Source organism: Apaloderma vittatum, unplaced genomic scaffold, assembly GCF_000703405.1.
Source record: "Apaloderma vittatum isolate BGI_N311 unplaced genomic scaffold, ASM70340v1 scaffold42709, whole genome shotgun sequence".
NCBI classification, from domain to species: Eukaryota; Metazoa; Chordata; class Aves; order Trogoniformes; family Trogonidae; genus Apaloderma; species Apaloderma vittatum.
This window is the reverse complement of record NW_009735446.1, coordinates 79-17494: the sequence shown is the minus strand read 5'-3', so window position 1 is coordinate 17494 and position 17416 is coordinate 79. Positions and strand designations below refer to the sequence as shown.

At 34.6% G+C, this 17416-nt stretch overlaps 1 protein-coding gene across 1 annotated transcript; it reads right to left on the bottom strand.

Annotated features, from left to right (window-relative positions):
- Window positions 1–658: 658 nt before the first annotated feature.
- CCDC79 (coiled-coil domain containing 79) lies at window positions 659–15467 on the bottom strand. The gene is made up of 18 exons (XM_009876570.1): window positions 15434–15467; window positions 14658–14768; window positions 14349–14477; window positions 13750–13881; window positions 13231–13291; window positions 13022–13137; window positions 12761–12883; window positions 12069–12221; window positions 10922–11053; window positions 9382–9507; window positions 8244–8405; window positions 7129–7468; window positions 5705–5766; window positions 4646–4732; window positions 3192–3359; window positions 1888–2001; window positions 1385–1497; window positions 659–913 (listed from the first exon to the last, which is right to left on the bottom strand). The coding sequence occupies exons 1-18, from the start codon at window positions 15465–15467 to the stop codon at window positions 659–661; spliced, it is 2418 nt and encodes an 805-aa protein (XP_009874872.1).
- Between the last annotated feature and the right edge of the window lie 1949 nt (window positions 15468–17416).

Genomic DNA, 17416 nt, shown 5'->3' with positions numbered 1-17416 from the left:
TCTCCAAGGGCTCATACTGTTGTGACAATACCTCACTGTTAAAAATGCTGTTCTTCAACATTCTGCAACAAAATCCAAGGGATTCTTGAAAGATGTTATTGATGAACTTTGTTTTTTTCTTGCCTCTGTAAGATGGAGATAAAAGAGAAAATATCAAGACAAATCACAGCAAAATTTCAGAAAACATTTCAGTAGGAAAATACTTGCCACTAAACACTCGGACACACACCCAAAGCACAGCAGAAATGCCATGCACTTTCCCCACTGAGAGCACCTCTGTGTAAGGAGCGTAAGTATTAAATGTGGTGAAAACTGCCAGAGACGTTTTCACAGACCATCATCAGAAAAGAGACTGAACGGAGGAAAAAACCCAACTTCCTAAAACCCACAGAGATTAGAATCCTTAACCAGAAATCTTCTCCTCTTTGTATCCTGTCAAGTGACACTGGAAAATCCAAGGGTTCTCTAATATCTCCCGGTTTAGTTCTGTCGCTCTCCAAGCACAAGCCCTCACTGAAGGACATCAGAGACCACTGTAGCGCTTAACATGCCCGGAGCAAACTGGCACAAAGCACAATCCCAGGGGCTGCAAAGTCTGGTAGCCTGTCTCCTTTTTTGCAAAAAAAAAAAAAAAACAAAAAAGAAAAGCAAAACTGAGCTAACAGCATGTACGACTAGTAGAAAATTCAATTATGATTACTTGCAACTGTAACCTGTAGTATTTCTTGGAAAGATCAACATTTGTCCGTCCTTTCTGAAATGGGTAAGACCACAAAATCAAATTCCAGTGATTACCCATTTTTTTCACTCCACTCAGAAGATACTTTATTTCTTCAGTTGTGAAATCCTTTCGGGTTCTTCTTCTCTTCTTTAAAGTTCTTGTGTTCATGTCCAGGGAATATATTTCATTGTTCTGCAAATGTTTGTTTTAGTGTAATTAAAAGTTATGTAAATTTACACACTATTTTGCATTTGGAAGTAACATGTTATTACTAAAAATGCAATCTTACGTAGTTCTAAATGATCACTTTGTCAAGAAGATTTACTGAAATACAGTATTTTTCCATGATATTCACCTTAATTTGTGTCATGCCTACATAGTTTATACCTTCAGTATGTTGACTCCTTTAGGTTTCTTTTCTTTCTATACTATGCAAATTTTTATTAGTGCAGGAAAAAAGCGTACCTCCATAGCCATTATTCAGGAAGGACTGTCAGTAGAAAAATGCTTAACTCATTTCAAGGATAAATCAGTATGAGTGTAGTAGAATCAACAGAAGATTATCTTTTTAGTAAGGTTCACTTAGAAATGACGCAATTCATAGTGATTTTATTCGGATATTTATAAATACATGAGGGTATGATCAGGCTTTGCATAACTAACCTCATCGTTGTCAAGTGAATATGTGCAATTTTCTTTTAAGCGCTGACATTGCTGGTTGCACATTCCTTTGACTCCCTGTCTCTCCAAGTTAGCATCTTGGGTTTTTTGGAAAGCTATAAATTGTGAACAAGGCCACCTTTTAGCTACTTGGAACTAACTGAAATCTACTGTAAAACAATGTAGTGTTATAAAGAAATATTCCTTCTAATGATCTTGAATATGTAAATATTACTTTGTAATTAATATCTCATTTTCATTACATCTTTTTCTCATCATCAACATTAACATGAGAATTATTTATGCATTGGAAGCAACTAGCAAATAATAGTGATTAACTCAAACATCACTAACACTATGATTCAAGGTACAAGAACATATCTATTTAAATTCCTAGCCATTTGTCTCCAATAGCAAGCACAGGTGTTCTCAACACCCTGACCTAAATGCAAAGCCTGATATTTAAGTTACACTTATTATAAAATTAATTTTCTAGTAATACTCACACTTTCCATATGTAGGTATCAAGTTATAGTTGTCAGTCAATGTAGCATTTTTACTATGTTCACCTCTATTTGAAGTATTAGATTTCTTTTTTCTAAGTGGAGTCAAAAGAATACCTTAAAAAAGAACAAACCCAAACAATAAAGCATTATGCATCTTTAAAAAATACAGAAAACACAGGTAATGTTTTAAGAATTAAAATTTAAGAGAGAACCATCTTTTGTGCTATACTACTCTTGGAAGAAGGACTGGAAAACTGTTTACTTCAGAAAATGTTTATTTGCTAGAGGTAATACATCAGTGTAATAGGCTCTTGTGATGAAAAAGAGTCGTATTTTTCCTAATTTTTATTGGAGCTCGATGGCTATCATAGCCAAATTAATTTCTCAATCTGAAGGGGAAAAATTTAAAAATCAGTCTACTAGCTTTTACTGGAAATTAATTAAATAAAATAATGTAAACAAGGTTTTTGGAAATAGAAGACTAAAAATCAATGCCACAAAACTGAAAAATAGCAGATGGCATGGAAATAACTCTGCCAGGATTCAAAGCAGTATCTACAAATTAGGTGCCAGATAACTTTGTTGTGAACTAACGTGCGTAACACAATTTCATGATTATAAAATAGACATTTTCTGCCCTATTAATATATAGATTTTTCACAGTATCCACAGAAAAAAAACCTATGTAATTCCCTACCCACAGCCTGCCATGGTGAAGTCCTGCAAAAGAAAAACAGCAAGGGCCTCCTGCATTAATTTCCAAACCAAGCCCTTACTTTCAAAACTATCCTTTTTGCTCCTAGAAGTTGATATTTCTGTATGCAGTCTGTCTTTCTTCACTGGGGTCAGCAGTATTTCTGGAAAATAAGATCGACACCAGTATAATGCCAGCACATACCAACTGTTTAATTTTCAGAATGCCTCCCTTAAACCAGAAAAATATAGCATGCGCTTTTATTTAATTCAGAATAAAAATTAAGAATTATAAGCCTCTTGCATTCATAGCATTTAATATTAGAAAGAAGTGACCTTGTTATGATGTCATACATCCATTCACACTTGTTGTAACTTAATGTATTCCCTACTGTTAGTACTTCAGTGTCTCTTGGCAGACAGGACTGAGGCTCATCAAAGCATATAATGAGGATATATCACTACTGCCAAGAAAAACACAAAATCATCAAAACTAAAGCATCTAGCTCTGATTTCACTTAGAACAAATCATTGATAAACTGAGTGAGTTTACAGAAGAATGTAATTTAAACCAATAGTTACCACTACTAAAAAAAAAAATTAAAAATTACTCTCATAAGTCGCATATCTACTGTTGTTACAAACAGCCAATTTGCGGCGTTCCTTTTTATATCTTTCTTCAGCCTCCAGAATTACTTTGTGATGGTCACACTGGTACAGGCAACTTTGCAAAATCTTGGTAAAGGTTCTACTATTGAAGGACAGTCCTGCAGTACAGCCTGGAAAAAAAGAAAGAGTATTTTAGACACGGCAAGCACGAATGCTACAAAAGACATTACAAAGTTCAGCCTTTTATTCTTCTATGATATACAGTTTGACCTCCACGTATGTACAAATCTCAAAAGATGTTACGCTTTCATGTACCTTCTTGAAAATACTTATTTCTTGTTTTGTACTTGCTCACTAAAAACAAAACAACAAAAACCCTATGGGATCAAGTCAAGAAGTCAAGTTACCCTGCACTTCAACTCCATAAAGTAGTAAATAAAGCAGAGATCCTCTACAGAAGTGAAAATACAAGTGGAATTGGAAGAAGGAGGCCTCAGTTCCCTTTGCAGGTTTATCCAGGAGCCAAAATATAAAAGATGTCTTTGCTATACTTTGAAACTCTCCCTGTGTTGTAACAGTTACCCGTACTAAACTGATTAAATAGCAAGTCTAGCTTATGTATGAATTTCCTGTTCATTGTTGAGGACATGCCTAGGGTAATTATGGTTTAGTTATTCCTGGATGTTCTCACAGTTAGTTACATCACCTGAAGAACTACTGCACCATGAGGAATTGTAAGAAGGGGCACTGGTACATATCCACAAGATTCCCAGCCTAAGATAAAGCAGTGCTAAAGCTGAGGTTGAATTTAGTCTGACAACTGGGATTCATACACCTAAATGTTGAAAGATGGGTTATGGACTGTTTTTTTGAGTGGGTTTTATTTTAGACTTTTGGGGGTTTGGGGTTTTTTTTATTAATAGGCAGGCTTGATTACAAACTCCACTTCCAAATCCTGAGTACCAGCAGCATTCTTACAACCTACTGATAGGCCGTGTTCAGAAAGCAGAAGATGGGGTAACTGAGGGCTGTAATCATAGATTGCTCTAAAACTGACTGCCTGGACTTAATAGTAAAGCAGAGAAGAGAAGGCCTGCAGAATAGTTAGGAGGCTCAGCAAGGAAGCACATGAGGGAACTGAGCAACTACATGTTTTTCCTCCTCCTTTCCAATCAGAGAAAGAAGGAAAACACCAGCTTTTAAGTATGTCATCTTTCTGTTAGTAAACCTACATTAAGAAAAGATACAAAGACTGAAACTGGATTACATAAGCCTTATTTCAGTATTTATGTTTTATTTTAGGGGCAGAAAAGGAAAGGAAGTAGTTAAGAATTACACACTAGGTAATCCAATAGATGTGTTAAAATTTCTGTAATGTCAGTTCACTTACTGCATTGCTGACTCTTTAAGGATTCTTTTATGAACTTAGAAAAGAAACACCTAAGATAATATTTACCTGCACACCTTACATTTGCCATATTACGATATGCAGATGCAGTACTTTTTTCCTCTTTCGTTCTCTCCAAATAGAACGAATGTTGATCTAAATCAGGAAGGAAAAAAACACTAAGAAAATACAACCTATCTTTGTCATGATAGTCATGCATCAGTGTATTTTCTATTTGTGGATTATTGAAGCTTAACTTACATAACAGCAGAAAATCCAAACATAATTCTTAAATTGAATGGATTGCATTTACATTTTTGTAAATCCAGAATAATTATACTTAATTCAGTGCTTTTTCATCACTCTTCCAAAGCACTTCAACTTGAACACAGAAAAATAACCCTGTAAACTTACATTGCTTAACTAAGCTCTATAAACTTTCTATCTATTTGGAATCAGATGCTGAAAATTCTGATATACTGGAATAATACTTATTCTCAATTTAAACAGGTATAACCTGGAGATCAGCTTGATCACCTGTAAAGCTACGGTCTGGCAAATACTAATGTAATGAATAATTATAAATGTTATATATTAACAGAAAACTAAATTATGTATAAAGATTTGATTGAACAGATCACAATTCTGAATTAAATGTAACAGACTAAGATCAATGCAAATCTGGAATTTATCTTAAACACACATTCAACATGCAAGAATAGCTTCAAGCAAAAGTCATTCTCACAGGTAGGTTCTATCCCAACCTTACAAGTACGAAACAAATGCAGCACTCTTACACATTTTTATTTATGGTTTTCATTGTTCAATACAGATTGCATTCAGACTCAAAAACATTTATCTGTGATACACTCATCTGAATAGGTGAAAACAACGAAAATAGGACATATATTAGAAGAAAAGTAGAATAAATATTCTCCTGGTAAACTTGTATGCAACATAAAATTCCAAACCTATCTAAACAGTTAAAAGATATTATACATAATGTACTCTGTCATCTAATGATACATAAGCTCTGATAAAAAAGTAGTGATAAAAGTACACAAAGCTAATTAAAATCTCATTAAGAACAAAATTATCTAAGAAATGAATATGTTTAGCTACTTCTACCTGATGTGCAGGTCTGCTTCATATCTTTAACAATCTCTGCTGGTTGTTTAAATAAGTGTTCACTGTAAAGATCAAAATGTGAACAAATTTTAAAAAATAGTCAAACCTCAAAACATCGCCTGTAAAATAATATACATTAAAAATATTATGTTATCTAAATGATGGAACTCTAAAAAATTCATTCCAGTTATCCCAAGTTACTAGGCTTGTAGCATCCATAATGTCATCATTGTGTGCTAGAAACCTGTTTACCAGAGATCTGTGAGGAGCATTCCTTGCAGTGTTGGGCAGCACATCTGTTCCAGTGGCCGGAATGCAGTGCTGACAAGGAGTGCTGGTTTCCAGGGTCATTTACAATTCTGAGTCATGTAAAGATTACTACTTAGTGCAAATAAAATTTTCACAAAGTCTTCAAAACACTGTAGCCTTCACTAGATGTGGCAATTGCTTTAAAAGGTAATCAATTTTCCTACACTGAAACTTTTACACAGCCAACATGTTCCTGTGATGGAGTGATCGTGTGTTTTTTCTTTGTCATTGGTTACCTCTGGATGCTGCAGGAGCAAGGAGCCTGATCTCTGGTTATGAACAGGTAATTCCTGTTTACACACAAATGCATACACAAGGGGAAATCTTCCCCCTCCCCCCCCCAAATAATTTCTTAATAGTTTTGTGCTTCAGAGAACACAAAGAAAGAAGCTGTGTGAAATTATGCTAATCAGCAGCAAAGCAAAATTTACCTGAATGTTATCATGGGAAACATCCTAGGGCCTTGATAATTTCTGTGGTATTTGCAAAGTTACAATATAATGCATGCCAGGAAACTGCATAGGAGCAGGGTCCAACCAGCCACATTAAAAAAGCAAAATAATAATATGGAACTCGGGGGAAAAAAAAAAAAGAGAGAAACAGAGTTTTGTTCATGCTCTGTCACTTCCTGTCTTGAGGGGCATTCCAGATACAACTTCAGGATAATAGAATCCATATTTATCCCTGAAAGTTGCCTGTAATTAATTTTTTGCTTATGAATAGAAAAGATAACCATAAGACGCAAAACAAAAAGGCAAATCAGCATTTGTGCAAGAGCAACGAGGAAGAGAAGAGTGAAACTGTGGATCCATCAAACTGTGTTTCCATGGCTCTGTTGAAGGCATCAGCCCACGGCCTGTAAGAGGCTCCCCGTACAACCCATCAGCGGGCTGCCATTCAGAGGAAAAGATCAGCAGCTTTTATTACTGTCTATAATCTTCAATCTGTGATGTCAAAAACACTTCCACAGGATCTTCTCTAGTGAAGCCACCAAACAGCTATGACTTTTCACTAGGCATAGACATAGTAAGAGATGATTTAAAAGGTTGACATTCAAACTGGAAATGACTAAATAAAAGCAATTTAATATTTCTGCTTGGGTGTAAGATACTTACCTTACTTGAAGAAAAGAATCATTTTTTACACAAGCAGTTTTCTCATTCATATTGTGACTTTGAAGGACGCTGTCTGTTTGCAATTCGTTAACTGAACGTAGAATATTACTCTCTTCACTGTGTCTAGCAGAAGTGTTTACTGGATCCGTAGCATTCACTATTTCATTTTTCAGTCGAGAGTAATTTACAGATGGAGCAAGAACCTGATCATCCATCTTAGAGGTCAACCGTGGACAATGTACTTCTTTATGTGATTTCTCTACATAGGTTTTTGGATCAGCATGGTATTTTGATGCTTCAATATTGTCTTCTGAAGATCTGTCTCCACATACTCTTCTTCCTGTATTGAAAAATACTGGTCAGTGACTACACGAGCTCAATAAAACTATTAAATAAATCTAGTAACAAGATTAAGTACAATAGAGCAGTCTAACTCTGAAGATAAAGTAGATTTCAGAGAAGCTTTAAAAACCTAATTGAGTTGAGTGCCAACAAGACAGCAGTGCTGCTGAAGGTGTTGAAGGGGTACTTATTAAGCAGTAATTCCAGGCTGAAGCAATGGATTTGCGACTAATACAAGGCACTTCTAGAAATGAAAAGATTTAATTAACTTAAGATCCAGCTAAATATCTAAAAAACTCACTGTTGCACCTGGCAATACCAAATAGTTATACAGCACAAGGAAAATATGAAACAACTTTATTACAGTTTATGTTCACATTTTCTATTATCATCTATCCCATCATAGCTGTATAATCATGGACATTCCATGCATGGAAATATTAAAATTACAGGTTCAAATGATTGGCAATTAAAATTAAATCTAACTTTTGTTTCTCCAACCTAAATGATCTCAATTTTTTGGAAAATCTGGTTTTACAATAACGTAAAATGTTTCATAAAATACAGATGCCTGCATTCTCCAATTGCCCTGCATACTTCTAACTTTGTATGATATATCATAATGGTAAAAGTTGCAGGTTGTAGTTTCATAAACATCCAATGTTTTCCCTACTTTTCTAGTTCACACTGAAATTATCTTAAGGGTTTACTTTCTATTTCTGCCTAAATTCTGGAAAGATTTGCTTAGATTTATCCTGCTTCGTTAAATAGGCCAACCTCATCATGTTCTTTTTCAATCAAGTTTATTCTGTGTAAAATTTCTTTTGCCTTCTTCCAGTATTCTTGCAGACTTCCTTTTCTGATTTGCACGTCCAAATCTTCTGCATTGTTCAGGTTTAATGAATTATCATTAATTTTCAGGGACAATAGTTCAGCTTTATAAAATATAAAACAATATTAATATTCCAAATTTTACCAATTAACATCTTATTTTATAGGCTAAGTGACAGCTTCAATAATGCAAAATATAATATCTGAATAATAATTTTTATATAACTTAAATTTACACATAAATGTTAATACACTTGAAATATAAGCTACAGTTAAAAGAAGTGAGCTTGCAATTATAGTTACTATAAGCTGTTCACACAATGCTGTACTCTAAAAAACTGCTTTATCAGAGATTTAATCCTAGCTCTGTAGGATTCTCTCAAGGAGACCCTTTACCAGTATGGGTTTCCTTTTTGAAAAAAAATAACTCCATATTAACAGACACTGAAAATCACCACACCTCCTCAGTCTTAAACAGAAATCTTAGTTACATTTTCAGTACAAAAATTTTTACTAATTATCAATTATATAATACCTTCCCTGCTTTACAGGTTGAAGGACCAGGTGTCTTTCTGTTGATTGGTAGTATTACACAGTTAATTAAAAAAATCCTTAAATGGGACACTTCAGAATACACTCTGCTTTAAAAATAAATATCAAGGTTTTTTAATATTGCAAAATAATTGTAGTCGTCGTGATTTCAGGCTTGATTATCTACTGATTTAATCTCTATATACAATGGTACACACTCAGGAATGGAGTACCAATTGCATGTTAAATGACAACATTAATGTTTTGCACATAATTTATAGATGGTAAAGCCGCTAAGAACTGGCCCTACATATACAGGTTTCACAAAGGCATTGCTGTAACATTGCTGTAATTTTTACTTCTCATTTTTCTGTCTAAATGCCATCATCAGTCTCTGGTGGCAAATATACAACTTTTTCTGCAGAAAACAAGTATCTCTTGTAGTACACTGAATTACCAAGTTGCTACAGTGAAAATCACCCAGAAAGTAAACAGAACTTAAAGATGGAAACCATCTCTGTAATTTTAAAGTGGTAATAGTAAGCTTACTCATTTGTTTGCAGTTTTGCAGTACAAAAGTAGCAGCTTTGTTGAGTTCCTCATTCTGAGACTCAGTTAATACCTGAATCATAAGTGGAAGACCATTGTTCTGGAGCAGTTCACACTGGTTTTCTTCTAAAACAGGTGATTGTAAAGGAAAATAAATTTGTTTCTGCCTCATACACACTTAATTTTACAGTAATTTTAGAAACTCATAGTAGTAACAAATTCTGCAAGAGAGATTTTCATTATGGGCCCAAGCATGCAGTAATGACCTACTACCTTGGTTAAAGCAGAATGATTTGACCATAGCTCAAAGTTCCTGTAAGAAAACTGAAGAAGGACTGAGCTTATATGATAGAGCTCTCATTTAATTGTCTCCTAAAATATTTGAATTATGGCTTCCATATTTCTTTTCCTCTGGTATATACTCCTGAAGTATATATATGCTATGTGTATGTAAACTTTGAGAGGCAGAAATATCAAAATCTTCAAGTTTATAATCGGCAAAAACTCTAACAAAATTAGTAGTTTAATCCTAGTCTAGCTAATCTGTTCCTCTCTGTTAACTATGCAATTAGCTAAATTTTTAATTGTCATCTCATTCGCAGTTCTTTGTTGTCTGAATTTGACAAGACAAAGAAATGAACAAAAGATGAAGTAGTAGTAGTAGTAGCAGTAGTAGTATTTTGTCAGTGTAGACATTTTAAGAGAAACTTTTATTCTGATGGTTTAATCATCTCTCTTTGAAGGACATTTTCCATTAAGCTGTGTTTCAATCAATTCACCACTAAGAAGTGTTTATTATAACATCAGGTTTATGACCTACCGAGCTAATTATGGAACTTGTTATTCAACATTCAGAGGACGATAATCAATCAGGATTTTTGAACATAAACCCTTTTTCTTGCGTTTCTGAACATACATGAGAAAATATCAGTAGTATAAACAAAACAGTGATCAGCATGTCCCAACTTCCCATTCTGTTTGCTCATACTAGCATAAAATGCCAACTTAGGTATTATATTTTCACCAGACATGCTTGGGAAAGTCCTGAGGAACCTGACAAAGAACATTTACAGATTACCTACTACTTATGTTACTTCAAAACAAATCATAGAATCATAGAATGGCCTAGGTCCCTTTCAATACTGGTATATAGCTTTTTTTTTTTAAAAAAAAAAAAGCTATATGAACAGTGAGCAGAAGCTGTATATATCAAGAACCATTAAAATAGATTTCAAAAAGAATTATTTGGTATGTATACATTGTAGTAGTTTTCATGTGTGGATGAATTTTAGCCTGTGACACCTAAATCTAGCTCTGAATTCTTATGTAACAGCCTACTTTTTCTAAGCTCTTAAAGATACTGCTAACAGGCTTTAAAATTTAAAACCACAAAATTATAGCAAACATTTTTTCCGAACATTAATATTACATTATTTAATAGAACTTTGTCTCATGTTCCAGTCTTGATGAAACAACATCATTGAAATAGTTAGGGTATGGGACTTTAATAGAAACTGCCAGGAAAAAAAAATAATCTTACCACAAACTTCAGTACAGTGTCCAATTGTTAAAATAATACTAATTTTTTCTCCAGTATCCAGAGTGTTATTGGACAGCAGCTTCAGTAGCTCTGACACAGTGTGATATTTTGTCAAGACAACACCCATAGAAGCTATGATGTTAAAAATAATTCAAAGAAAATTAAACTAGATAGTAAGTGTATAGGCATCATCCAAGTATAAAATGTTGTTGTTCAACGAAACTCTACAGATCTCCAAAAGCCTTGGTCCTGTTCAGAATTGGGTTTGTGTTATTATTTTAGGCACATTCTATTTGTTAGTACTCTTGACTTAGATGGCGGTTAGATCACATTTTATGACCAATGAATGCCGAAATTCCAAAAGGTTCACATACCTTTTCTTGCAACTGTATTTGCTACAAAAAGAGCTAGGAAGGTTGCTGGGAGACAGCAAGCTCTTCCTGAAACTGGGAACACCACTGCTAGTACTCACACACTGAAACCTAATCCTGTCACAAACCACTTCTTTGAAACTAGACAAAAAACTAGTGCAGATATATGCTTTTAAACTTTTTCAAACTTCCATTAGCGAGCACCTGTGACAGAGGCATTGAATATAACTCATGGCCAACAGCACAGATGCATCAGGCTCAGAGGTTTCTCGAAATCTTCTGATGGAATACACAAAGACCTCATCAGGATAGGTCTATCCAGACAGTAAATCAGAGTAAAGATGCGTTTGTACAGTTATACCACATTTGTTCAGCTCCACACCCAAGTTACTAAAGCCTCCTTAAGCTTACAAAGCTTATTAGCTCTGGCACAGGCCTACATAAACACAGTTCTAACGCCAGGATCCAAGGCGACTGCCATGCCCAGTTCTCAGCTTTACTTAGACAAAACGACCTCTAGCATCTTATTTTTCATTTTCAGTATAGCTTCAATTTCACTGTGGGTTTTTTTAGCAACAATAGGAAAGTAACCCTCCTCAGATGAGCTGAATCATTCCCCACATACACGTTTGAATTTTTAAAAATCTGTAATATGAGATGTATAACTTAATTGCCTTTTAGCATCCGCTCATATCACTTTTCCACCAAAACTAGACTTTAAAAAGTGCATTTTAAAATTATCATATATAAAAAATGGTATTAGTCTTTTCACTCACAGTCATTAGCAATGCAGGCATCCAGAGTCTTTGTTACTACTACTGCAAGTTTTGTGCTTGAGCAACTCATACAAGAATCATGCATCAGCTTGATGAGAACTTTAGCCAATATATCCAGTCCTCCAACAGAAACAAAATATTTCTGCACATATGCTTTGTGGGGGGGAAAAAAAAAAAGCGTCTTAAGTAATACAAGTTGCAAATTGCTTTAGAATTTTATCAGTCATCACAATTTTTCATTGCAGGTATTAATCATTACATTTCCACCCATACAACAGAACTGAAGTTGGATACATATTCATCTTGAGAAATGTAGTAAATCTATATAATAATTACAGGAAACACATGGCCCTAATACAGACATCTAATCAGCAAAAACTGTGCCTGAGTGCTACCTAAGTCATTGTTTTCAGAGATGCAATAATGACTTATCTATGTAAAGCACTTTTAATCAAAACAGGTTCCATGTACTTTTTACTAACGTTACTAAATCGTAGCCAGTTTGTGGCTATTTGTGCACTTAAGCACAAGGCTGTGCAAGGAAAGATCGTGGAATATAGTTTTCAGACTAAAAGTTGGAAGAACTGGGAATGAATTTGTAGAGATTGACAAAAAGAAATCAAACATTTAAATATCAAATTAAACTTACTTTTTACAAAAGAAAAACTAGTTAAAGCTTGAACTGCACTTACAGTTATTTGCAACTGTGAGACCAACAAATGAACAAATAGGACGAACTATCTCAGGCTCTGTGCAACTTTCAAGCCACTCTTTGGCATACGGAAAAACTGAACAGCAAATGTTTTGATTATCTTCTGGAAAAGTGAAAAAAAAATAACGCCAAATCAAAATGCAATATGAAATTTCAGTTGAAGAGTAAAAACAAAACCAAACTGTTGTAATTTTGGAGAAACACTTCAAACTTTTTTCACGATTTTAACAGTAACACTTACCATTCTGAGGATTGTTAACACAGGCACAGAGAGTACTGCAGACTGAAGACCAGAGCTGATAGCACTGGTTTGTATTTTCATCTGACAGATTCATCTCAGATGTGGAAAGAGTTGTTCTGTTGAGAACAATACAAGTAAGTTCAAAATAGTCAAGCAAACATACGTCCTAAACAGTCTATAATTTTTCTGTTTAAAATGCAACTGTTTACCTGAATAACTGCAGCAGAAGACCAATGCAGCCTGTGTCTCTGACATGGGTTTGCCCACTTTCTGAAAAAGAACACATACAAGACTCCGAAAACATGTGCAACGTGAGACAAAAATCTTAATGTCAAGTTTCATTTCCATATATATGCTCTATTTCCATTTCCTAAGAATATATCCCTCCCCCGAAAAAAACGAAATACAAAATCAGACCAACACATGGGTAAAAATGTTCCATTTCTTTCTACGTCTATTTTTTTCTGCACTTTGTCAGAAACTACTGGTTTGAATTATTTTTTTTAAACTGTAATTTAATCTTTAGAACTAAACCACTTTCTGCTATTTAAGGAAATCTCAGTGAGCTATATCTACTTACACCCTTCAAGTTCAGTTACATGCAACCATTCAACTTTATAAAGTAACTTTACCAAAACATTACTTACGAAGTGTTCCAAATTTCTGTACTGTAGACTGACAAATAGAAAAAAAATGGTTTAATAACACAGAAGAGAAAAACAACTTACTATTATTTGAAACCAGTACTAAGATGACATAAACAGACATTCTTTTCAAGTTCACACTTGAATCCTTATTAATTAAAAATAAAATGAGGTCTTCAAACAGTGTAGAAGTACACAAAGTTTGTTGACAATAAACTGAAAACAGAAAATAGAAAAACATTAAGTCCTAAAGCAAGTCATTCATAATCCTAAATTACTTTTGTAACATAGTAACTATAATCTTAGTTGCACCCAGTATGTGGTGAGTAGAGACAAAATGGGATTATGAGGTGACTGAGGGCTTCCCCCTGTAATCAGTTCTAAACCATCTTGGACCTAGGCAAACTTCAGAATAATCTAAGAGCCATTTAGCACTTGCTGCTGAGGAAGAGAAGTAGTACAGCTCTCTAATATCATAGATAATGCTGTTTATACCAATCAGCAGCGTATTTCTCCAAATCTGGGGATGGACAGTAAAACAGTAGCCCCTTTACTGCCTCTCACTTGAGCCAATAATCTTGTAATCTGATTTTCTGAGACAAAAAAAAAAATTGAGACAAAGCACAAGCAGAAGTAATAACATGGGATCATAGCCAACACAGAAACACAAATAATATTATTACCATTACTCTCTATTATAACTCCCAATGTAAATAAAGCTGCTTCTTTCACTATGCAATGAACATTTGACTTTGCAAGATCAGTTATAAACATCAAACCACCAATTTCTCGAAAATATTCACTCGCTTCACCTATAACAGAAAGGAGAACAAAAATTAACCTTTTGCTTTTGTTTCTCTGTAAAATGAAAACCTTCCAAGATTTTTTTCAAGCCTTATATCCTCTAGAGAATTTTTTACACTGAAAACCAGCTTCTTAATGTATATTGTGAACATAGAATTGTGTTGTTTCCAAGGAAAAATACTTCTTACTGTTTTGTTGACAAATTGAATAAATAGTGATCAAAGCCTCTTTCTGAGATAAAGGACAGTCCATCTGATACTTAAGGCATTCAAGCAGTAAGTTCAGATCTGTTTTCATATCTAAAAACAAACACAAAAAAAACTTAATGGAAATTGTTGCCTTTTCTTCATATTAATTTATTTAGCATTACAATAATCCTGCCCCAAAATATATTACACATATGTATTTTAAAGAAAAAAAAAAAGTCAGTAAACATGGAGCTATGTCATTCATAAATACCAAACATACTTAACCTAAAAATATCCCTCTCCATAATTTGTTACTTGAACATAATTTTCTTTTCTGAAGTTAACAGCCCCCTTTTAATACTTCTGGCCTTTAATTACTAATAACTGTTAGTAAATGTGATACAAACTACTAAACATTAAATTAACAATTGCAAAGTGCACTAAGTGTATTTAAGCAAATAATACAGAACCATGAAAATACTCAGAATGGAAACACAACTAAAAATCTGAGGTTTCTTAAAGAAGTTAAAATGCAACAAAAATGTGCATGATTGTTAGCATAGAAAAGGTTTTTTTGTGGTGGTATTGTTTATTATTTGAAAGTTTGTAATTAGATTTGCCCTTTAACTATCCAGTATAGAATCCAAAAACTTGGCACCAAGGAAAAAGAACATTTCCCCAACAGCTAACCACCCCATAACAGACCTACCACAGTCTAATAAAACTTTGTAAAATTGATACAGATAATTACTGAGAAGTTATATTGGATATCTTACCACACTGCTTTTTCTGCACCTTTAGGTTTTCCATTTTCGATTGTATCCCCGTTCTTGTTCTACAATGGCAAGGAAAAAGTGTTTTCTGTTTAGTTTAGCAGTTTTCATAATATCATATGCAGTACAAATCAAATTATTTTTCTTAAAATACACTCCCGTTTTCTGGTTTTACACTATCATCTGCCACACACAGAGTTTAATATGCTCTTGCATGGCAAAGTTTTTCTTTGGTAGTACAGTGTTTTACAGTAACACTGTAACTACTGTGTTACTACATTTTGAAAGTTAACATTTTTTGCAGAAATCAGGTGATTCCATGCTACCACTGTGGGGCAGCAAAAACATCCCCATCATTAAGAACACACCTAGCCCTGTACTATTTATCACAATGTATCTGATCTGATTTTGCCTACAGTAGGTTGAGAACTTCCTCATCAGCCAACAACTAGCAGTAAAAATACTACCGAGGAATGTTAGGTGCAGGATCATGTGTCTGACATCCACCATAAAACATTCAGCCTCTTACTGCTTCTTAGTGAGCCACTAAACCATAACTATGGTGTTTTATCTGTATTTATCAAAACTAAAGACAATGAGCATGAAATGAGGCATTATTTCTTAAACTAAGAAATTACTTTAGTTTGAAGAAATTACTGTGTTACATTAACTACATAAACCAGAAACCCCACAGCACTGAATCTATACATAAACCTAACATAAAGCTAACCTGAGAGTTAGCTGAGCAGCAGAGTGAAATTCAGGTTTGAAAGCAGAAAAATGGCCCTTTCACCACGGTCCAAGCCCTAAACACAAAGAATGTCTGATCCAAGTATCACAGTAACCTATTTCAATCTCTGAAAATTTATTTAGCTCCAGATAGAAACTTTAAATCAGTGATAAGTCCAGCTTAATAATGAACCTGTTACCCTTCTCAAAATAGAGCATAGGTGCTAAAAAATCAAAGTGTCATCTCAATGAAGAGAGCCAGCTCTGCTTTCCCTTTAGAGTTACTGATTGTTCTCATTCCTTTGCTGCTTTCATTTGTTCAAATGCTCCATACATATCCTTACAGTGGCACTGGTGAAATGTGTGTTTTGAGAGGGAAAGTTTAAAGAGTTCATCTTCTTTTACCCTTTCAGAAGTGATAATACACATGCATTTCATTTTCTCGCCAATCTGCCACAATAGCAGAAAGCTTGCAAGTCTTCCTCACCTCTTCTTGCTGCTACTGATGCTACTCTGCTAACATAAAACAAAAACTACCTATGTAAACAGAAAAGCTGCAAAAATGAGCTCACTGTAGCTCACTTCATTTCAGTAAAGTTTAATTACATGCACATTTATACAATCAAAGAGTCTTTAATATAAGATGCACAAGCATTTTTAAACACTATAGAAAGATCTCTTGACATTAACTGGATCTTCTTCTTTTGCAACATACAGAAGATACACAGATTAATACTTATAAGCCAGCCTATATTAAAATGCAAATAGCTCAACTCTGGCTGTTGCATGACAGGGCAAAGATGAAAAGATATGTAACAGGTTTTTCTACAGCAGACTTCTGGCAAACGTTGCTTACGTCTTCTCCGTCAGCTATGGAAAATAACCCAGCAACATCCTTTCAAACCTCAAAAGTCCCTCTCAGAAGGCAAGTACAGACAGGTTCCTCTGCGTGTTGGCAGAATTACAGCACACAGCCCGAACTCTCCAGAAGACGGGCACAGGAGGCTGGCGAGCTCACACGGAGGCCAATGGGAACATCCCAGGCAGTCAGGGCCTGGTGGTTCTGCCCCCCTTAGCCACACCAGGATACGAACAGCCAGTTTCAGGGATATTCTTCCTTTATAAAACGCAAATCCTGTTCATTGGAAGAAGTCCAGCTTGTTGGTGTCCCACTGAAATCAAAATCCAACCAGCAGCTGAGGTGGCATCCGTTAACTTCTGAGAAGCCCTTTTTCAGGGTGAGCGAGCTCTGAGGCC

Bases quoted from the DNA above. Each gene is read 5' to 3' on its own strand.
- CCDC79 (XM_009876570.1), bottom strand. From the start codon at position 15,467: ATGGAAAACCTAAAGGTGCAGAAAAAGCAGTGTG. The intron at 12,884-13,021 runs GTAAGTGTTACT...TCACTTTTCCAG, and splicing joins TGTTAACAATCCTCAGAATG to AAGATAATCAAAACATTTGC. The intron at 5,767-7,128 runs GTAAGTATCTTA...TGATCTTTACAG, and splicing joins GATTCTTTTCTTCAAGTAAG to TGAACACTTATTTAAACAAC.